The 23,564-nt window shown below is 39.3% G+C and overlaps 2 protein-coding genes across 2 annotated transcripts in view; one reads left to right on the top strand and one right to left on the bottom strand.

Moving 5' to 3' along the window:
• LOC147009482 (uncharacterized) overlaps nucleotides 1-23,564 on the top strand; it is a 132,380-nt gene that overhangs the window by 8,963 nt on the left and 99,853 nt on the right. The window contains 2 exon segments of the mRNA XM_085861764.1: nucleotides 19,977-20,133; nucleotides 21,245-21,355. Coding sequence (XP_085717890.1) covers nucleotides 19,977-20,133; nucleotides 21,245-21,355 — 268 coding nt within the window.
• On the bottom strand, nucleotides 12,888-15,804 carry LOC147009483 (uncharacterized). The gene is given in 3 exon segments (XM_085862960.1): nucleotides 12,888-14,632; nucleotides 14,635-14,704; nucleotides 14,707-15,804. Coding segments are annotated over 3 exon segments (2,505 nt in total). The 5' UTR covers nucleotides 15,397-15,804.

Consider the following 23,564-nt stretch of genomic DNA (forward strand, 5'->3'; position numbering starts at 1 on the left):
TATCCTTGAATCACTTACACCCCATAGAATATCATACATATATTCATAAGGATTTCTTGTTATTCCTGTATCCAAATTTTTTGTTTTTACAATAGGAAACCAATAAAATTTCTTTTGAATTTCCAAAAGGGCCTTCCGTTTTCTTAACTTTATAATTTTTTCATTATTTAACATTCTAAGCAAATCTAAAGTTGTCCGTTTGTCAACATCAGCATAATGCCAATCTTTTATTGAAAATACCTCATTCTTATGTTGTAGAACATATTTATTAAAATACCGAATACCCTTTTCTTGAAGGTATGCTTGGACACAGAAATGATAATTTCCTTGAAGTCTTCTTGCTTTCATTTATGTATTGGAAATATGTTCTTCTTCTTCTTTCGGCTGCTCCCGTGAGGGGTCGCCACAGCGGATCATCCGTATGATCCGCATAGTGATTTGGCACATGTTTTACGCCGGATGCCCTTCCTGATGCAACCCTGGTCGCCTCTTACGACGCATGGATAAGGTACACATATTTTAACCGGGGTATACACCGGCCCAGTACACTGGTACTCATTTCGCCGACCTCGGAAGGATGACAGGCTGAGTCAACCCCCTGGTGTATTAATTCAGTGGCCCAACGGGGCTTGAACTCAGGATCTTTTGGATCCCAAGCCGCTGCCCTAACCACTGCGCCAACACCAGGCATTATGTATTGGAAATATATGTTACAATAATATTATGACACGAAACACCTCCCCATCTTCCCATAGTTAAATCATTTTGTATTTCCCTACTTATTATATATATAATCCTGTTTTTTTCTTTTTTCATGATATAAATGAGGGCAAAACCATTATTATATTTACCCTTATTAAATTATTATCTTGCCAAAACAAAGTTTTTGCAAGATATGTTAGTCAGCTTGTATGTTTTTTTTTTGTTTTTTTTTGTTTGTCTGTTATCACGTATAAAAAAATCTGCAGAGCACAGTTATCATTGGAAATTTTTGTAACTTCGCATATCAGAGGCCTATAGAGGTCCCTTTCAGTGCATAAAATTTTGAAGGTCAAGGTCACTTTGTCGCAAATCAGGGGAGTCGACGAAACCCTTATTTTTTGAGTAATTTTGATTGGATCGTCTTCAAACTTCATGGGAATATAGTTCATGGTCTGCCGCTCAGCTGATTAATTTTTGGTGGCGATTGGCCTTGACCTTCATGGTTAACACCTAAGGTCAAACATATTTGACCCCAAGGTCAAATTTTCAAGTTTTAGGAACCATATCGTGTAGTACCTCAAATTGAACACCTCGATGAGTGCTTTCTAGATATGTCAAGCTTGAGACATTATGATGTCATTTGGTGACGTTATGAGGCAAACGCTTCTTTTTCATGGTTACTCTGTTGAACGATTCTCATCGGAATCTCTCGTAGGCAGATATTCCTCAAGGAGTCGCTCCTGGTGGATAGCAGTTCTGTTCACCTCAGTGTGACCTTAAAGAAGTCACACGTGGTCACTTTTTGGCAAGATGGTTTTTTTATTTGTTTGTTTGTGAACAGCATTACGGAAAAACTCCTCAACCGATTTCGACGAAACTTGGTGGGGGGGGGGGTGAGGTATGGTCCAAGGATCATGCCATTAAATTTTGGACTCCCCCCCCCCCCAAAAAAATTGTTAGAGAATTTTTTTTTTGTTTTTTTGCATTTCTACATGTTTTAAGTGATTTCCAACCCCCCCCCCCCAAAAAAAAATGTTGGAGAAAAGAACTACAGTGGTACCTCTACTTACGAATGTCTCTACATACGAATGTTTCAGGTTACGAAGCGCCTGAACGGGAAAATATTGCCTCTAGTTACGAAGGCGTTTCAGGATACGAAGTCAAAAATACAGTACAGTACTCGCTGCTTTTTGCTGCTCCCAGAGTTTCCCGAACGTAAACAAACTTGTAGCTGCTCTGCCATTGGCTATCGCCTAAAATCTGCCTGGCAACCCTTTGCGTATGCATGTATCCCAGCATGCTCTTCGTGTCCCCGTCCCTCTCTGTAAATATAGTTATACTGTATACAGTCTATGGTCCCGCTACGAAGTGCTCGGACAGTGTTACAGTACAGTACGCGTGTGGATTACAGTAACTTTTATTCACAATGGACCCAAGAAAGCAATGAAGAAAAGTGGACAAGGAGAAAAGAAGAAGAAGAGAGTTTTTCTGGCCATACAAACAAAGCAAGAGATAATAGAAAGGTATGAAAAGGGGATGCGTTTGATTGATCTCGCAAAAGAATATGGTCGTAATATATCTACGATCGGCACGATAATAAAACAAAAGGAAGCCCTAAAAGCTACGGCTCCTTCCAAAGGCCTCTCTGTCATTTCCAAGAGGAGGTCAGCAGTGAACGATGAGATGGAGAGGTTGTTACTCGTGTGGATAAAGGAGAAAGAGATCGCTGGTGACACAGTGACAGAGGCCATAATTTGCGCAAAGGCAACCGCCATCTTCACTGACCTCGTGAAGGAGGATACAGGCGAGGGAAATTCGGCGCAAGGACTACACCAGGAGTTTAAGGCATCGCGTGGGTGGTTCGAGAAGTTTAAAAGGAGGACTGGACTTCACTCTGTTCTTCGCCATGGCGAAATTATTTCGCTGGGAAAGGGCATGGGTCTTGAGGTGGATGACGAGGACATCAACTAGCTGATTCAGGAGCACAACGAGGAGCTTTCGACGAAGGAGCTGCAGGAATTGGAGGTGATGCAACACACCGCGGTGCAGGAGGAGTTCAAAGAGGACGAGGAGGAGGAGGAGGCAGCCATTATTCCATCAGCCCAAATCAAAGACATTTTAGGAAAATTCCATGAAGTCTCGGAATTTGTTGAAAAGAATCACCCGGAAAAAGTGTTCACAAGTCGGGCTATCGCGCACTATGATGATGTCTGCCTCGCGGATTTCCGACGGATTGTTAAAAGCCGGCAAAAGCAGACGTCATTGGATCAATTCTTCACGAAACGCGAGGCAAAAAACACTGCTGATAAGGACCAGTAAACAAAGAGGCCAAAAAGTAACGAGAATAGCAGTTAAAAGGTAAATGAATATTTTTATTATTTCCTTTATTCTTTGTTTTTTACATTATGTGCCTCTCGTTTTATGTTTATTGTGCGGTAATCTAATTTTAACATGTATTTCTTTCATGTTCTGATGCATTTTTATGATTTATTAAAAAAAAATGTCCGAATTTTTCGGGGCTTGGAACGGATTAGCGCATTTCCATTCAAAAGGCGTCTCTACTTACGAAGGTTTCAGGTTACGAAACTACTCCCAGAACGAATTAAATTCGTAAGTAGAGGTACTACTGTATCACTCTGTCAGCACTGTTGACATATTTAATGAATAAGATATAAGGTTCACTTGAGTGACCCAGCAGTATTGGCGGCGGAGGTTTTGCACCCTCCCGAGGCCTCCCCCTCGAGTTTCTGTCTGCGTTTCTTCTTTATGTCTTCCTGTTGTTTTACAACTTTTGAAACCAACTCTTGATGTTCCTTAAATCTTCTTGCTCTTTCTTTCGCATCGATTTATTTATTGGAAAATATCATTTAATATCTCATCTTCTTTCACAACAATATATTTATATTTTTTCAACCGTGTGCTTCATGTAATCGCCAAATTCCTTTTTACTACATAATGTAGAACAATTATCTCTCCAAAAATTGTTTATATCTATTGAATTTAACTTGAATAAAATAAAAGTATTAGCATTGTTTCTGATGGAACGACGAGGAAGTTGAAAGTATGATTGACTAAGAGAAATACAATTACAAGAAGAATGTCTCCCTCTTGTGTTGTAGCTGTCCATTACCGTTTGGTTTCTCTCATTAACACAATCATCAAAGATAACGAGGTTCTTTTTTGATTTATCCCAATCTTGAGGAGACTGTATATCATCCATATTATCACTCAGAATACAAGTTATCGGTTTTGATTTCTTTTTACATCTCTGTGTATCACAAAATAGTTGTATTATATCTTCAATGTTTTAATCATTTAGGTTTTTTTGAAGTTTAAATAAACCGATTATGTCTTCTTTTTGAAGACCAACATTAAAACCTTGTGAGAGTAGTTGATACTCTGGTTGAAAACTCGACATTGTGAAAATTATTAAATTATTATGATCTAAAAGGTTGGGAGTCAGGAGCATCTTCAAAAGTAAGCAGGTTTTTCCACATCCGTTTGAACCAACTATGAGGCATCTTAATGAATTTGGGAGATTTTTATGGTTGTTAAATTTTATCTTATTTTCCCAAATGGGGAAAAAAATCATTCATTTATATATTTGGAAAACAGGTTATTTAATTTATTGTTGGCTTTTTTAGAAACTATATTTTATCCGAAGTTCAGGTTTAATTTCAAGATCATCCATTATTTTATTTATGCAATATCTTGTGTTGACATTTCCCTGAAAATCACATCCATGAATAATACATAACAACAATCCTTTGAACATTTCTCTAAGACGTTCAGTTTCTTCCCTTGTAAGGAAAGGTGTATTATCACCCTCATACTTTACATTCATTTCTCTAATCAATCTTGCAAAGTAATTCATTTTTGGTGTAAATCTCAATTAATTATATTCCTTTTTATATTTTTTTATTCTCATAAATTAGAAGATAATCACAGAATATACATTGTTTATAGGCTTTTGACTCTGTGTTTAATCCCACTCTATCACACGCAGGACAATTCTCAAATTTGTCATATGGAGAATCAGGGAAGTCTTGCATATTTAGAAATTAAACTTTACTTAAAGTAAAGTTCATCTTCAGAATCATCAAAAAACTTTCATAATCTTCAGTTGAATATTGACTCATTTAATTAGTAGGAACAAAAATACCATTGATATCTATATACTTTTTTTCATTACCAGATTCAACTACAACATTTTTTTATATTAAAGGTAATTTTAAAAATGATCCTAAACTACTATTGAACGAAATGTCATTTCACCTGATATATTAACATCCTTTATTTCATCAGGATTTACATCTTTAGGGTTGTAGAAAAATATAGAAATTTCTCCTTGCATATTACAGATGGTTTTATCTTTTCTTTCTAAAGCTTCATCCATAAGGTTTTTATTTTTGATACTTTTTCTTGTTTCATTGCTTTTTCTAGTTTTGAATATATTGCCAGAAGGAGAGGAGAAACTTTTGTTAGAGATACTTTAATTGATGTTCTTCCAGGTATTCTAAAAGCCCTTCCACTGAAGGAAATTGAAGAACTCATCATATCCACCATAATTGTTTTAATCCAATAGTTGTTATATTTATCTTTGTTCAATTTTACTTCCTTGACATATTTCTCAGTATATTTTACAAATGATGAGATTGATTGAAACTTGTCTTTTGTGTCTTGAAACATTGTATTTATTAAGTGAAAAAAGTTGGAGGATAAAATGGTTTTAAGCACAGATTCGCCAATAAATTAAACGAAAATTTTAGTTTAAGCAAAGTTTTATGATATAAATATGGTGAATACAACGTACTGCGATGTTTGTAATCACGAATATAAACATTATAAAAAACACCTTCGAACCAACAAACACATTTAATCTATTTCATCAAATATCTCCTCTTGAGTTGGACAGAAAACATTGTGATATCTGCTCAAAGGATGTTTTGAAGAGTAGTTATAAGAATCACCTTCAATCACAAAAACACAAGAAAAATGAGTTTAAAGTAAAGGGAGACTATTATATTGAAAACACTGATGGGGCATTTAAAGGGCAAATAAAAATAATGATTTTCAATTTGGAGAACCCGGTCCATCATCAATAGCTGAATCAATTGAAATAGTGAAACCTGATGTTGAAAAAGTTATTAGAAAGACATTAAAAGAAATGAAAACTTTAAAGTTTTATATGGGAGTGAAAATGAATATGAAAAGACAAGATGAAGAACAAACTCCTTATATGAAAACAAATCTTAATTTTATAACATCATTTCAAGATTTTTTGAATAGTGGGGTTTATGAAGAACTATCAAGACAAGAGGAGGATGTTGAGAATACAGTGGTAGGAAGTGGATTTAATATTTAAAAAATCATCTTTTTCGATATACACATTCTAAAATCAAACCCTCTTAAAGCTTCTTCTTATATTGAATTACCAAAAGAAATAAAACTAAAGAAGGCAGTTGTTAATATTAAGAACGATGATAATAAATGTTTTCTCTGGTCTGTTCTTGCTCACTTACATCCACCAAATTGTAATTCAGAAAGAGTAAAACAATATATGAAATATGAGAATACCTTGGACATTAAAGATTTTAAATTCCCAATGCCACTAATAGATATTCCTAAATTTGAGAAAAAGAATAATCTTTCTATTAATGTATATGGATTAACGGATCCAAACAAAGTTCAAATATTAAAAATTTCAAACAACAATAAAAATGAAGAAACACACATTGATCTTTTATATTTTAGTGTTGGAAAGAATTCACATTATACATTCATCAATAATTTATCAAGATTAATCTCTTCTCAGGTATTCAGAACAACAAACAAAATATATCCTTGTACGCGATGTCTTAATTCATTTCATACAAAAGAACGATTAGAACAACATTCAAAATATTGTAATAATCATAAATCAGCTGTAATTACAATGCTGAAACCTGGTGAAAAGATTTCTTTTGAAGTTTATAATAAATCTATCATGCACCCATTTATGATATACGCTGATTTTGAATGTATCCTTAGAAAGATAATTACTGCTTCTCCTAATCCAAAAGAATCATATGCAAATAAATATCAAAAACATATTCCTTGTGGTTTCTTTTATTAAAGCAAATCATCTGTTGGAGAAAAGTATAATAAACTTGAACATTATAATGGAAAAATTGAATTGAAAAAATATAATGAACATTATAACGGAAAAGCTTCACAAGAGTTTGTAAAACAATTAGAAAAGGATTGTATAAGACTCACTAAATTAATGAAAGAAACAAATGAACCGATGAAATTAACCGAAGAATAAAAATTAGAATGTAGAAAGAACAATATCTGTCATATTTGTGAGGAGGAAATTGAGGAGTCTAAAGTTAGGGATCATTGTATTCTTTCTGGTAAATGTAGAGTCCCGGTCATTCCTGTTGTAATCTTAATTATAAATTTCCTTCTTTTATTCCAGTCTTTCTTCACAACAGCGCCAACTATGATGCACATCTATTTACAAATGAACTTTCAAAAACACCAGGGAATATTTCTGCCATAACAAACACAAGTCAAAAGTATATTTCATTTACAAAAATGATATTCACAAAACCTTTAACTCGTATTAGATTTCTAGATTCTTCCAAGTTTATGGGAACACCACAAGCCGACCTGGCATCAAATCTAAGCTCCACGGGGTCTTTTCCAAATCTTAATTCATTCTTTCAAAAAGAGGAAATTCTAACGAAAGATGAAATTCAGATTAAAGAGAGAACTCAAAGTAAAGAGGAAATTCTAATTAATGAGGAAATTAATGAAAAAATTCTTACTGAAGATGAAATTCTAATTATAAAGAAAATTCAAACAATGAATGAAATTCTAACAAAAGAGGAAATTCTGATTAAAGATGAAATTCTGATTAAAGAGGGAATTCTAACTCAAGAGGAAATTCAAACAAGGAATGAAATTCAAAGGCAAGAGAAAATTCTTACAAGTAAGGGATATTATTTAATTTATCGTTTAATTTATCCTTATGATTATATGGATTCATTAATGAGATTTAAAGAAACACAACTTCCTTCAAAATAAAGTTTCTATAATAAACTTTATGAAAAAGAGATAAGTGATAAGAAATATAAACACGCACGATAAATTTGGAAAATATTTAATGATAAAGAACCTTGGAGAATATCATGATTTGTTTCGAAAAACATGTTTTATTGTTAGCTGATGTGTTTGAAGCTTTTATATCACTCTCTCAAAATAAAAATTGTTATGGATTCGATCCTGCCCACTATTTCACAGCTCCTGGTTTAGCTTGGAGTGCAATGTTGAAAATGACAAAACAAGTTATAGATTTAATCAGTGATGTAGATATGCTTTTGATGATTGAGAAGTCCAAAAGAGAGGTGGAATATCACAAGTTTGTTCAAAAAGATATGCTAAAGCAAATAATAAATATCTTCCAAATTATGATCGTGAAAAAGAGAGTAATTATTTGATGTATTTTGATGCTAATAATTTGTATGGATGGGCAATGTCTCAATCTCTGCCTTATGGTAAATTAGAGTGGGTGGAAGAAAAGGATTATGAAAAGGCTTTGATGAATATTGTTATTTCTTCTCAAGAGGAATTGAATGAGGAAGAAGAAGGTTATTATTTTGAAGTTGATTTGAGGTACCCGAGTGATCTTCATAATAAGCATAAAGACCTTCCTTTTGCATGTGAGAAAGAAACCCCAAAGAAAGAATGGTTAAGTGATTATCATAAAAGTTTTAATATTAAAGGCAAATCAACAGAAAAGTTATGAACAACATTCTATGATAAAGAGGGATATGTTTTGCATCAGAGAAGCTTGAAACAGTTTTTGAGAGAAGGATTGAGAGTAGCTAAAATTCATAGAGTTTTAAAATTTAAACAAAGTCCTTGGATGAAAAAGTATATTAAATTCAATACAGACATGAGAACAAATACAAAAGTAAAATTTGAAGGGGAATTCTATAAATTGATGATTAATGCTGTCTTTGGAAAGACAATGGAGAATGTTAGAAACAGGCAAAACATTAGATTTGCAACATCTTGGAAAAAAGCTTCGAGATTGATAAATATACCAAGTTTTAAGAGAGAAGAGGTTTTTTCAGAGAACTTTTCTGCTCTTCATATGGAAAAGGAAAGTATTGTAATGGATAAACCAATTTATAATGGAACAGCAGTTCTTGATTTTCAAAGATATTGATGTATGATTATTTGTATCATGGCTGAAAGAAAGAGTATGGTGAAAATGTTTCATTGTTGTATATGGACACTGATAGTTTTATCCTGGATATAAAAACTGATGATGTTTATAAAGATATGAAGAAAAATATTGGAGTATATGATACAAGTAATTTTAGTAAGAAGAGTGAGTTATTTCCAAAAAAGAATGAAAAGGTAATTGGTAAGTTTAAGGATGAGTTGGGTGGAAAAGTAATGAGTGAGTTTATTGGATTGAGAGCAAAGGCATATGCTTATAAGTATGGTGATCAGATTGATAAGAGGTTAAAGGGAATAAAGAAATATGTAATAAAGAAATCAATAACTTTTAGAAATTATTATTATTGTTTGATGAATAAGAAAGAAGAATATAGGAAAATGAATACAAAAAGAAGTTCTAAATATAGTGAAGATATATAGATATATAGTGAAGATATATAGTGAAGAAGTAAATACAAAGGCATAAGGAGCCTTTGATGATCAGAGATTTATTTTTGATAATGGAATATATTGTGTTCCATATGGACATTGTATGATAGAGTGTGTAGAATAGATTGTGTTTTAACGATGGGAAGATGGGTTCGGGTTTTTAAGGGCTTCCGCCGCGTTTTTTCACAATATATAAATGGTCAAACCAAGTATTAATCAAACTAAAGAGTGGAGAAAATCTCAGTGTTGGTATTTCAATGGAAAACATAATGAAGGTGAAAAATATCAAATAAGTCTTATTGAAAAAATAACTAAAACAAAGGTAAATAAAACAAATTAGCGAATCAATTTAAAAACTACTAAGTTAGAGGATGTAAAGAAAAAATAAATATCCTTGAATGGACTGAAAACTTTGGTTATCAATTGAACAATGGAAAAACAATTTACTATAATCTCAAAATGATATGTGGCTCAGGAGGTGGTCAAACAAGAGCATTAAGAGAAGTTTATCATTTCATAATGGCACAAAAGGGGAATCTTAAAAAATATAAAGATTCAAATGTTTTATTTTTAAATCTTTTAGATGGGGATTATTGTGCAATGAAAATTAAACTATTGAAGGAATTTGAGAATGAACAAATCTTTATAGGTTCAGTGAGTGAGCTAAACAATATGCATTGGTTATTTGAAAAAGAGTGCCCCAAGGCTTACATGTTTCAGATATTTCTTTTGAATCACCTTTAACAAATCACATTACTACTTTACTACTTGAACAAATCTTTATCTTATTGCATTGGTTCTTTGAAAAGACTGCCCCAAGGTAAAAAGGGGAGACAAATAAATATACCTTGTGTTAAAAAGGGGGTTTATTTTTAGGGGAAAAAATATGAATCGCTGAAAATCCCCCATTCACTTACATGGGGAAAAGTGAGCCAGAATCAGTATATTCACCTGACTCTGGCTGTCTTCAGTCCAGTGGCTAAATTTAGCAAGAACTGGCTTGGTGGAAAGTAAGCGAAGGGTGGTTAGTGGTGGGAGGATGATATCCTGGGAGGTTATAAGTAAATGAGTGCCTCACAAATCACAAGGGCCATTGACTTGCACAGAAAAAAAATAGTTGGACGCACAATTGCCCAAGATGTGCAGGTGTCTGAAAGATGTTTTGGTTTGTTTCAAGCAGGGATATGAGGGTTTTGGGGTATATATTGGAGCAGATAAGATCAATCGTTCAAATGATGATACAAGCATGAAACTTGGCAGGAATATTTATTTTATGCCACTTTATGGGAAAAAAGTGCTCGCCACTTGAAATTCCAACATGGCCGCCGTTTTCCAAGATGGCCACCAGACGACCACCCAAAATAAGAACAGATAATAACAATCGTTCAAAGAATGATACAAGCATGAAATTTGGCAGAAATATTTATTTTAGGTCACTTTATGAGATACAACTGCTAACCACTTAAATTCAATATGGCGGCCATTTTCCAAGTTGGCCGGCATGTTTTTCTGCCCTGCAATGTTCATTGTTCTGATTATGTCTGACAAGAACAACTGCATAGTGGGGTACAACTTATTCCGTAACGATAGCATTTGCACCTTCCACAACATTGTGTCTTGCATCCACATTTCGTTAACTCCTGGCAGCTTTAAGCTAAGGGAGCAAGGGCAGTCCAGAAGACCTTCCACGAGTCATCTTCTTTGAACCAACCCCACTCGGACGGACACTGAGCTTCTGGCTGGCGGACTATTGCCTGGCTCAAAATGTGTCCTGCTTGATATGCAGCTCGTTTGGCATGTTCTGTGAGTGCTCATTGTGTTGGTGGAATTAAATCATATGACCTCTGCTTTCGTGCAAAGAGAGCAAGCCATGCCTCATTCACTGATGCAACTGAACTTGATCTGTCATACATCAGGACCACAAATTTCTCCAGGATTTCTAGATCAGATTCCTCAATCTTTGATCGGCACTGACTGAGTTTCGTGAAGATTGCTGACGCTTCATCACATACATTCCATGTCTGCCATGCTGTCTTTTTCCCTTTGCCATTGGAAGCTTATACGACATCACAACTGGTGAAGGCATGGAAGAAGAGCATCGTTTTCTCTGGTCCTATGGCAGACATAATTTCGTGGATAGGTATCCATCTCCTGTGCTCTCCTTTGCCAAATGCAACTCACATTTTTTCAAGACCTGTTGCGGCAAGAGAAGGCATAAGGGATAATTTAATAACTACAATGTCCGTGTCATTAGCTTCAATCATCAGAGACTTGTATCCCTCGGTGGCTGCATGCCGAGCATGTAAGAATATTTGCGTGTTTGCTTCTTCATGGGTACATGGGGCCACTTCCTCAAGGTTAACGCTGGTGTCACTGGTGGTGGTGATGGCATTTTCTCCTTAAGTCATGATAACTGGATTGCCCGTTGTCATTTCAGACATTCGTCGACAAGGAAATGGAATAGCTCTGTTTTGTTGGTGCTATCTCTAATGAAGCTCTTCCAATTCGAGGTAGTTTGACTTGTTGCTGGAACTCTCCTTCTGACGGCCTTTCCTCGTTGAGATCTTGCCTCTGACGTAAGGCTGGACTGATGATACACATCAAAGATGATGTCGGTTCTCTTGTATTTCGTGCTGTAGTACTCGACTTTAGGAAGAACATCTTTTCTGGCATACTCTTCAAATGTCTTTGGTGTTCGTGGTGCAACGATATTTACCAGCGCAGCTCCATCTACAATGAGTACGTCAGATTCTGGCTTTGTCTCTGGAAGGTCACTTTGGATTGTAGTACATCCACTAAATCCGATTTCGTACATGTGTGTAGTTTCCCCTTGTTACTGAGTGAGGCTGGAAAAGACTGGTTTTCGTTTTTGAAGAACTCTTGTAGGTCACACTGTCTGTTTTAGCAGGAGATGAAGAGGCGGGAAAACAAATGGCAGTCTTCCTTCAGTAACTTTGTCTCGGATTTGCTTGCAGACTTTGGCTCATTTTTGAAGAAGGTTATCCTGATCTTTTTGATGCTGGTCGAAGTAGCAGTCATTCTCACATTGTAGATTAGCCATGAAGGAATTGAACTTTTCTTTCCCTCTCTCATGATGCGTCGCAATTAGCTGATCAGCGAAAGGATCCGCGATGTCCTTGGTGTCGAGCATAAGAAGAACTTCTCTTCAAAGGGATTACCCATTTCCTCCATTACCAATGTGAGCTGTTTGACTTTCTCAAAGAATTCCCTCTGAACTGTCGCTGTTTGTTCATGGTGACGTTTGCTTTTCTTTGTAATTTTGGTTCCGATACTGTTTCATAGTTGGCAACGAAACGACTGATTTCTGGTCCAGCTGCCATCCACCTTCTGAGAGCTGATGGGTCCCCCGTTACACCTTTAGCTCCTGCATCACCTTTGATGACTGCATTATTCTGTTCGTGGGCCTGGTCAATGGCCATTGTGGATAATTTTTTGTCAGATTTGTGAACGACAAAGTTTCCTTGATGAAACTCTCTGGCGACTTCTGGGTGTTGCTTCTCTCAGCACATCATGTCTCTGAGGTGATTGGGAAGCCAACACACATAATTGATGTTGTTAGCAAAGAAGTAAGGTATCAATTCAGACAATGATTCACGGTAGAGTGTGAAGTTTCCTTCTCTAAATGATCGAATCAATGTGAGAATAGTGAGCTCCATGTTCAAGAGGAGGGACCAGAACTGGAACTGTGGACTCTCCTTTTTGCAGGCATCACACCATTCTTCAAAGGAGATGTCTTTGTCATCATTGCTTGGATGTTCTGCGAGATAGACACTGTAAGCTTTCTTCATGAGTTGGAATAAACTGCATGCTGTGATCTGATGTGCTTGGCGAGTTCTAGTCACCTTGGTCGCTGATCGGAATGAATCTGCCGTTCCGGAAGAGGCCACACCAGCTTCAACAAGAGCATTGGTCCATCCACTGTCTTCTAGTGTTGACCCAATTAATTTCATTGCTGTTATTTCTATACGTAGTCCACCGAACATGATCACAAACTTGTCTTCTCCATATTCATCTGGCCAGTGCCACTGGATCTGTTTAGCCAGTGCATATAGTGGCTGGTCAGCAGTTATAACTGTTGTTTGTCCTGGATTGAGGAATGCTACTGTGTCCCTAATTTTGTTCATGACATGCTTTATGGTGGCAACACTATGTGCTTGGTCTCGTAGAAGAGGAAGCAGCGGTGCGATCGTGATTTCAATGTCCTTGGCCCTGTTCTGGCTTGCATGGTGGGCTGACCATGTTATATTGGAAGAATATTCTACATCTGAAGTTTGTTGAACTTGTTTCAACCATTCATACTCCATTGTGAGGTTTCTGTGGAAAAGACTTGGATCTGGCATGAATACATCGTCTACAGAAGGAGGTGCAGGATTCTTCTTGTTGAAGAAGGCCGGTGGGATGTTCGTGAAAGTTTCAGGAAGCTCAGGAACTTTCTTTGCCCTGCTGTCCACAACTTGGGGTGGGGCACGTACTTCTCCTCTGTTATCCGAACTTGGATGGTGGAATATTGAAATGCTTGTACCATGAAAGGATGTACTAGCTGTGGTTGCTGTTGGATTGTGATCAATATTGTCCATAGCAGAGGTGGTGAAAATTCGCTTACGTAGAACTGGTGGACACACAACTCCTTCTTCCTCATACTGGTTTACAACAGATTCGCCGAACTGGGCAGATATTTCTAATACCCTGTCATACAAAATGCTGATACCATTCTCATGAAGCTTGTCAATAAGTTGTCGTTTTCTCGTCTTGGCAAGCACTATCATCCCAATGTATACAGCAAATGGTGTCTCACGGTACTTAGAATGCCGGTGGATTGCTGATCCTTCTCTGTACTTTGTGTCACAGTTGTACTGCAACAGTTGTGCAATAGCTATGTCTGATTTTACTACACCATGTTTCAGATGTGACTTAATATCGACACCGTGTTCGATATTACACACAAACTGTAGAAGTGATGGAGGAATTGATTCTTCACCAGATCCTTCCTCGAACTGATCGTTGAATTTTGTCTTGTGATTAAGCATCTCTTTACGTATGATATCAGCAGCTTTAGCTAAGTGAATAGCTTCACCATATTTACTAGCATCAGCAAGAACTGAGCCTATATTATTTTTTAATGCTATCAGGACATCGCGTCCTTTCTGATGCGCTTCAGGCTCGGTAATACGCGAGAGTAACTGTTCCTTTAACCTTGTTGAATTGACATCAGGAGAGTCCACACCGAGTTGCTCTAATATCTGGTGTACAGTGAAGCGAAATCTGCCAGTCTAAATTTTACTGGATCTCTTCCCTCGGTGGCAGTTCTGGTGTCTGATGTAGAATGTAGATGATAAGTTCTGAAAAAGCAATGGGGTATAACTCTTTACCTGGCTTTTTGCAGCTCTGTTCTTGCTTAATCAAATTATGATGGGCTCGTTCTCGATTGTATACACCGACCAGGCAAGCAGGATGATATTTCAACTCCAGCGCAATAGCATCGCCGGCAGTGAGCTTTGCGAGGAGCTTTCCATCATTCAGAGTCCTGGCACACTCATTGAGTCTTTCCTTCAATTGCATTGTCATTGCTTGTCGTACAGTTGATGTTTCGGCCTCTTCTTCACACAAAAAGCATACTGATGAACGTTTTGGTGGATCTGATGTTCTTTGCCTCTTACTGCGGTTTTCTTCTCTGCATGTAGAAGTACTTGCAGTCGCTCTCTTCTGTGTCCTTTTTAGCTTTGTGTTATTGAACAACAATCTCCAGCTTTGGTGATATTTTGCTCTGTTTCGTACCAGTGTGTCTTCTATACCATCACCTTCATCTAGTCTGGCTGGATAAAGTGGAATCGGCATATCATTGATGGCATGAAACAATGGCACATTGTTTGCAATGTTGGTATAATCAGCATAGTCCTGTTCCCTTTGGAATGAACTTAGTGGTGACATTAACTTTTCCTCTGTGTCCTTCTGACAGAGGCAACATTTCCTCCAGTTTGTTTGTGGTTTTGATTTTGCTTGAGTATCCATAATTTGTGACTCGCAATGGCAAGGTCAAGGGTTTATCCTTTTACCACCTTGCCTTCGTGCACTTTGATGTATGGGATACAGCTAGGTTCATGCGTTTGCCCTTCACCAAGCCCGATCGTTCATCCAATGCCATTTAAATCCCGTGCGATCTGTACACCATCCGGATAACTACATGTAAAACCCCCGTTATCCGTGGCTCGGCTCTCCCGCGCTGGCACATCCTGTCGGTTCAGGTGCGGCTATCTAACATCTGAGGGGTTCATTAGATAGCATTTGGGATACTAAACCCATGGTTTAGCCAACATTGAACCCCATGCTGAGTTGCACAGCAGTGTATGCCGCCAGTGTGCCCTGGTAGTGCATGACATACACTCTCTTTTTTTGTGTTTCGTCGATATTGGCTGGTGTCCACCACCATTCATGGTTACAATCCGTCAGGGTCCTTTCGATCCTTGTGGCTGCATTTCGGTCGCAAGTGGTTTTATTTCGGAGTCTTCCATCTCCTAATGAGCTTTGTCTGCCCAGAGCTGTCTGGTTTTCAGGCGCCAGAGATTCACCATTTGCACCACCACTATTTGTGGAAACACCCCCATCACGAGAAGGCTACAGTTGGAGCTTGACTGCCAGAGGCTTTGTTTCGCTTGCCACTTGGGGCATTTCGTAGTCAAAGAGAGCTCATCCTCTTTGCCACCCTGGCATTTGCAGTCCTTTGGGGGGGCAATAATTATTTTGAGCAATTAAAATACAAGCTCTGTTCAAGATCTCCAACAATTCTAACCGTCCCCGTCTATAACGCGATGAGAACCAGTTTACTTGTATTCGAAGACTGCACAATAGTTGTCAGTTGACTTCTATATTGTTACGTAAGTTCTAAAATTGATTTATTGGTTCATGAAATCAATCAATACACTCAAGAATCAGCTCTAGCAAGGACCACAACCTATTAATCAACATCAAGATGAAATAAATCCGACGTCTCTGGCGATTTTTATGGTTTAAAGTTGAATTTTTCATACCCTGGCAGCCATCTTGGAAAAAATGGCCGCCATGTTGAAAATCCACGTGGCGAGCACTTTCTTCTTGCAGAGTGACCTTGAAGGAACGTTCATACCAAATTTCATGCTTTTATCACCATTTGAACGATTCTGCCAAAAAATCGCACTTATTTGCTCCACAAATATGGGTGTTTCCAGACAGTTTCATTTCTGAGAGGCATTTGGTAATGCAGGCAAATATTCACACCTCACAATGCTGCACATTTGTCTGTGGCTGAACATTTGGAATTTGGTGATTCTTCTGGCTCTTTCCTGTGCAGATACACTCATTGTTGAATTTCCGAAGAAACTTTACGATCCAACAGTCTTCAAACTATTTTGATACTGTTACAGTTGTGGGGTCGATGGAGGAATTTAATCGGGAACTTAGGATTGAATAGAGTAGTCTGGTCCGTGGATGTGTAGGAGGAATCTCAATGTAATTAAGTAGGGAAACTGAGCTTGAGTGTTACGTGTCACCACATGGGGGCGGGGTGGTGTGGTGTTAATGAGCTGGGGTTTAAGAATAAGCTTCCCCAGTATCTGATTGCCCCCTGTAACCTATTCCCCCATTTTTACATTTACAAGCGAGCCAAACGTGCCAAGCAAGCAGAAGCCCCTCCTCCAAGGGTGACGGTGGGCAGTCACGCCCCCGAGACTGATGATTGATGGGCGTGACATCAGAGACTATGCAGGCGTGCCGAGTGTGCGGAGACCCCGCCTTCCCGGGTTTTTGTGCTAGCAAGCCACGCCCAGGAGGAGAAAATGTGGAGGAAAAGCACGCAAGAGGAAAGTGGAGTGCAGTGAGAGCGCACACAGTCGGAATGTTGAGTTCAGGGTGAGCGCATGCACAAGGCAGAGGTGAGTTGAGGGAAGGAACGCACGCGATCGAGAAAGAATGTGGTTGGGAGATGGCCTGTATGAACAGGGCTTTACTGCTGGCTTTCTTTCGATGCACAAAGAGGACGGCACAATTCTTGTATTCATGTTGAAGCGATTTGGCTCACGTGGTGAAGCAAGATGCTGGCCTTGGCTCTTGGTTGAGTCGAGAGGACGATCGACTCACGAAGCAGCTGCACTGGGTCTCTGAGCCTTGGTGTTGAGTGCTGCTCATGGATTGCCTGGCATACGTTTGTCCTGCGATGAGAGAAGCGACTTGGCGCCATTTTCTGCCATCTGCACGTGCTGGTGGAAGCGCCTCAATTCCAAGACCCACAAAGACCAGCTCTGGGCCAAGCCAAGTACACTAATAAAGGAAGGGTTTTCTTTTTATTTTGTTTCTCTTTGTCTGTTTTCAAGTCCGTGTGCAGAGGCGCCTCGACTTGGACTTATATTTACTTTTGGTTCACGAAAAAATATTTTCACGAAAAAAACAAGTGACCACTATATTCATTATTGTTGTGTGTCTGTCTGTCTGTCTGTCTGTCTGTCTGTCTGTCTGTATGTCTGCCTGTTGGGTAGTCGATCTAGTCGAAAAAAAAAAATTCCAAAAATGTTTTTTTTTGAGATTTGTTCTACCCTTATTATCAGTATTTAAAATGGCGATTTCAGTTAATACAATGGCGATTTCAATGAAACTTGGTTGGTAGGTTCATACCATGACCTAGTTGTGTGCAAATGAGAACCGTTGCTATGGACACCACCGTTGCCTAGCAAAGGGACTTTGAAATTTTTGAAAAATCATAAAAAAATTTATTTTTTCGAAAATCAAAAATCGGGCCACGAGCGACTGGGCAGTACATTCAGCCATATTGTCAAAAATTTCCAGCCGGATCCTATGAAAACTGTCGGAGAAGAAGACTTTGAATGAACCCTGGTCGAAAACAATAAAAAAACGAAGTTCCTTATATCTCTGAGACTATGAATCAGATATACATGAAACTGGTATGGTAGGTTCATGGTATGTCCTAGTTATGTGCGAGAAAGAACCGTTGCTATGGACCCCTCCGTTGCCTAGCAACGGCCGAAAAACAATCTGCAGCATTAACCCTTGAAGCTAGAATTATGAATTTTCTTGTGCTTAATCCACAGGTCATTCCCCATCGAACGGGCCCATCACGTCAGGTTCTATTGGGTAGGCGACTACCCATGTCCACCTACCGGCTTGTCTGTCTGTCTGTCTGTCCCGAGCGTAGCTCCATGGGTTTTGATCCGATCCTGATAAAATTTTGGTGGGAGGTTTACATCATGATCTAGTTGTGTTTTCCTGAGAATGGGCTTGGTGCTCCCATTATGGGTGGAGCCACGCCCAAAATACATGTGTTTTTAGGGGGTAGCCGAATTCAATTTGCATCTTCTCCAAGGGGTTTTGTCGAATATGACAGCGGTTTTGGTATTTGGTTAGCCCAATGGCACCTGCATAGCCCCACGGAGCTCGATTTTTCATTTTCGTCCCAAGGGCAAGGTCACAAGGTCACAAACTTAGAAAATTGCGAATTTTGACAGAAAAAATTATCTTCTCCGAGGGGTTTGTCGAATCTGGCTGGGGTTTCGGGATTTGGTTAGCCCAATGGCATCTGCAAAGCCCCACAGAGCTCGATTTTTCATTTTCGTCCCAAGGTCACAAACTTAGAAAATTGCGAATTGTGTTTTTAGGGGGTAGCCGATTTCAAATTGCATCTTCTCCTAGTGGGTTTGTCGAATCTGGCAGCGATTTCAGTATTTGGTAAGCCCAATGGCACCTGCATAGCCCCACGGAGCTCGATTTTTCATTTTCGTCCCAAGGTCAAGGTCACAAGGTCAAGAACTTAGAAAATTGCGAATTTTGACATAAAAATCATCCGACCGCCAAACTTTGAGAGCCAGGATGACAATATTTTTCTGCATAATCTTGAGGTCATTCCCCACCTAAAGTCTTGAAAACATTTTGCTCTATCTCGAACACCTTGCCCGTGGCGTCAAGTTTGTTTTTACGCTGATTTCATCAAAGTATGGATAATCCGAGGAGTGGGAAATGCCATATAGCCTATATGACGTTTTATTGTTCCTGGAATGTTCCAGAGCAAGTTTTGCACCAAAGGTCATAATCCTTGACCTTTGACCTTTAAAGTTCACAAAGGTCAAATTTTCAAAGTTGTGGGAATCGAACTGGATTTTCAACCTTCTTTGATGAACTAACTCCAATAAGCTATAGCACGTATCCTGTTTCCTTATTTTAATGTCCACAACATTGTTTTGTGACCTTTAAAGGTTATGCAAAGGTCTAATTTTTGAAGTTGTTTAATGAAACCGGGTTTTCGACATTTTGCAGCTAATAACCTGTCACTCGTACCACATCATGTTGATCATTTTTATAACTTAGTCAAACATTATCACATTGTCTCATCCTTGACTTCTGAAACAATCTACATCGTCAAATACCGCTCGTGAACCATCGTCGTCTTCAGACTTGTTTACTTCAAGTTATTTTCATAACCTTTTGATTATTGTCCTTTGTCTATTTTCATTAAATGTATTCATTTTATGTAACTGTATCCATACATTTGAAGTGGGGTTTGAGTATAACCCCCACCCAACCCCTTTCCGTGCTGTTCTGCTCCTTGTAAGGATTCCTGTGGTGCACAGCCGGAATCGGAACAGCTGACTACGCTCGAGTGTAGAATGAAGGTTGAGGAGTTGGAAGGATCTTCTGAGATTCTGCAGATAAAAATAGAGGATGTGAACTCCTTTGGCTTGGAAGAAGAACAAAGCGACCAACTGAATGGTGAGCTGTGTGATCTACATCACTTCTGATTGGATCTGTGTTTATTTAGCGCGAAGTTTTTAATTTTTTTGTGCACATTGTAGAGGCTCGTGGTCGACCTGGAGCAGAATGGAAGGGAATAAAATGTAAAGGGGAAATGACAACAGCATCACAGAAGTGAGAGTGAGATGAAGGGAGGGGAGGAATTGTGGGGGTGAACACGTTGCACACAAGTTTATCCAAGGATTTACAAGGAATTGAGGTGCATGAGGAGGCCATTCAGCCCATCATGCCGACACCACACCAATACCAGACTTAATCAATCCGTTGATACCCCTTCCCTTCATGTGCAGCTTCTTTGGCTGCGACACTGGTACTCATTTTGCCGACTTGGTTAGCACCATTAGTGAAAGTCCGGCTTTGCTATGTGGTTAACCTGCAGGCCCATTCATTGTCAATCTATTCATCTGCAGGCCTATCTATTGTCAATCTATTAACCTGCCACACTCTGTCATTTAGTTTTCCATTAGAATTGTTGTTGTTGTATTGCCCTGTACAGTTCTCTCAAACAGACCAGCAAAAACGTTCTGAAGATCTCCAGGTGGCATGAAGACAGCTGAATGATCTTCCAGGAGCAACCCGAGAAACACCACATACAGGATGGTGTACCCCCACCTTCATGAAGCCAGGGCCATGACAGAGTTAGAGGGAGAGAGGGCGAGAAGAGACAGAAACAAGAGGGAGTGGGCCGATTCATGGGGCCTGATCGGTGCTTTGACTGTGGCTGTGCTGTCCTGACAAATCTGGTGGCAGCGAAGAGTGGGAATGATTTGGCCCCTGACTAGCATTGGGTGGGACAACCAGCGCAAAGAGGCATCCCTGATAGTTGCTCCATGAGGATTGACTTTTGAGACAAAAAAAATACACAAACAACTCGTCACATTATTCCTGTGGGGAAATTCCTGTGGGGAAACATGTTATTCCTGTGGGGAAATGTTTTATTTTCTCTCCCCAAGGAAGATCTCAAATTACTGATTTTAATCAATGTATATTTTGCTATTTTAAGGGTATTGAACCAGCTCTGAATGTGAATCAAGACTGCCTGCATTTAATAAAAGCTATTTTTTTCCAGATTTATTTGTGAAGGTGGAAGTCAAAACTGAGCATGACATTGATGTCCACCTGGATCTCCCAAAGCCTCATGATTCCGATGCTTCTTTCTTTGGGAGCCAACCCCATGAAGGTTTGTGTCAATGCCTATGCATTTTTCTTTGGACAGTTTGATGATGAATTCTGGTGTTAAGCAAAAAAAATCCTACGTTTTGATTTCATTGCTTTAAGAAATAACCACGAAGGTACATCAATTTCTCAAACATCCATTATCTCCTCCATCATTAGGTCAAAGATTTGAGCCAACAATTATGTAATACACCACGTGCCTCCGCTCTGATCACAGATCTCCAAAAATGTACAAGCCCTGAACTCCCACCTCTGATTCTCTTCTTAAATCAACTCTACCTCATGCGTTCCTCAACCGGACGTAGTAGCATGCGCCTGTAATCTGGCTACTCGGTGGCTTGGGTTGGAGGATCGCTTGAGGATGAGAGCTCTGTGCTGGGCCATGCTATGACAGGGTGTAGGGCAGCCCGGAATCATGGCGAAACCCAATCCTTATCCCTGTGTCGTAAGAGGTGACCAGGTTTGCGTCTGGAAGGGCATCCGGCGTAAAACCTATGCCAAATCAGTATGCGGATCATAACGGATGATCCGCTGTGGCGACCCCTAACGGGAGCAGCCGAGAGACGAACATACAACAACACAACTCATGCGTTCCTCACACTGACCTCGTGCGTGCGCTCTGTCAATCTCTCATCCTATCCAGTATGATGCTCCCCCATGCCCTCTCAAAATGCACCAGGCAACTTACCTCTCGATCACGCCTATGTATCCACCTCCAGGGTGTGGCCGACTCGCACAAATTCCAGGAAGGCAGGGCTTCTGCCTGCTCGGATAGCTTCTGACGTCACGCCCATCAATCATACCTCGGGGGCGTGACTTCGGCTGTTGTTACTCTCTGAAGGTGGGACTTTCTGCCCGCTTGGCATGTTTGCTTTTTTCAGGGACGTGTTCCCCACCTTTATTCCCGATCTTGAAATATAAGAACACAGGCAAAAATCACAGAGGGCAATCACATACTGGGGAAGCTTATTGTTAAACCCTATCTAATTAACGTGACACCGCCCCCCTCGTGTGGTGACATGTAACACTTAACTCACAGGTTCCCGACTTCGTTACATTGAGATGCCTCCTACACGTCCACAGACCAAGGAACTCTGCACAATGCTACATTTCCGATTAAATTCTTCCATCTACCCCCACAACCATAACAATATATATATATATATATATATATATATATATATATATATATATATATATATATATATATATATATATATATATATACATACATATTGTTACGGCTATGGGTACCGAGTGTATAATGAGGGGTTAATCCTCGTTTCTCTTGAGAAGAACCGGACCTGGGCCACCGCTCACAATTAACTTCATGGTGCGGTGGGTTGCTTAACAACCACGAACGCCAATCAGTTAACCTCGAGTTCCAATGTCCACCGTCTAATGTGCCGTTTAACTAGAGGTCACGTGGCCTCCTGACCAGGGAACGCGTCCTCGGCGATGCACCAATCTTATCTAGTTTAGATCTTGCGTAATGCGGCTGAGCGTTTATCGCTGGTGCACGCGACTGTGACAGGTTAATTAGTTTTGGAATTATAATCTCCCAGTCCATGGAGGTTCAGACAATGCTGGATCAACGGAAGGAAATGACGAGCATAGCCAGGTTGAAATGCCAACAATAAATTTACTATTAAGAAAATTTTACTGAAGAACTTTTTATTTCCTTGTCGAATAAATGGATGAATTCAAGTCAATCTAATGTTCAATCAACAAAATAATATCAACCAAATACAGAAGTCAACAAGTGTTGAGAGAAAAATGGGCAAAGAGCAGATGCTTATCACTGTGCCTTACTTCACAATTAAATAGGAGACGTGGGTACCGAGCAGATCATTCAAGGGGAAAAGAAATCCAGTCTCGGCTTACCAAGACTGGCTACTAAAATAAACCAAAATGTGTGAGTGTGCCTTGATCCATTGCCAGCACCCTGCCTCACCGTGTAGCCACCCACAAACAGGCTCGAACACCATTCGATGTCACGTTGTCACCCCTAGGAACCAGGAACACCAAGAATCAGGTGTGCCAAGAGCCAGGCACAGGGCAGAACCAAGCAGGAATGGTCCGAATGTCACCTACCGTCGTTGCTGCTGTCCCCACCCGTCAGGAGCTGACACCAACCATGAGGATCTGTAAGAAGCTGTCTCCAATGGTCAGCGGTTGCAAGGAACTGTCACCAAGGGTCAGGAACTGTAAGG

Source organism: Eptatretus burgeri, chromosome 17 (assembly GCF_056783735.1).
Source record: "Eptatretus burgeri isolate ZD-2024b chromosome 17, Ebu_testis_v1, whole genome shotgun sequence".
Classification (NCBI taxonomy): Eukaryota; Metazoa; Chordata; class Myxini; order Myxiniformes; family Myxinidae; genus Eptatretus; species Eptatretus burgeri.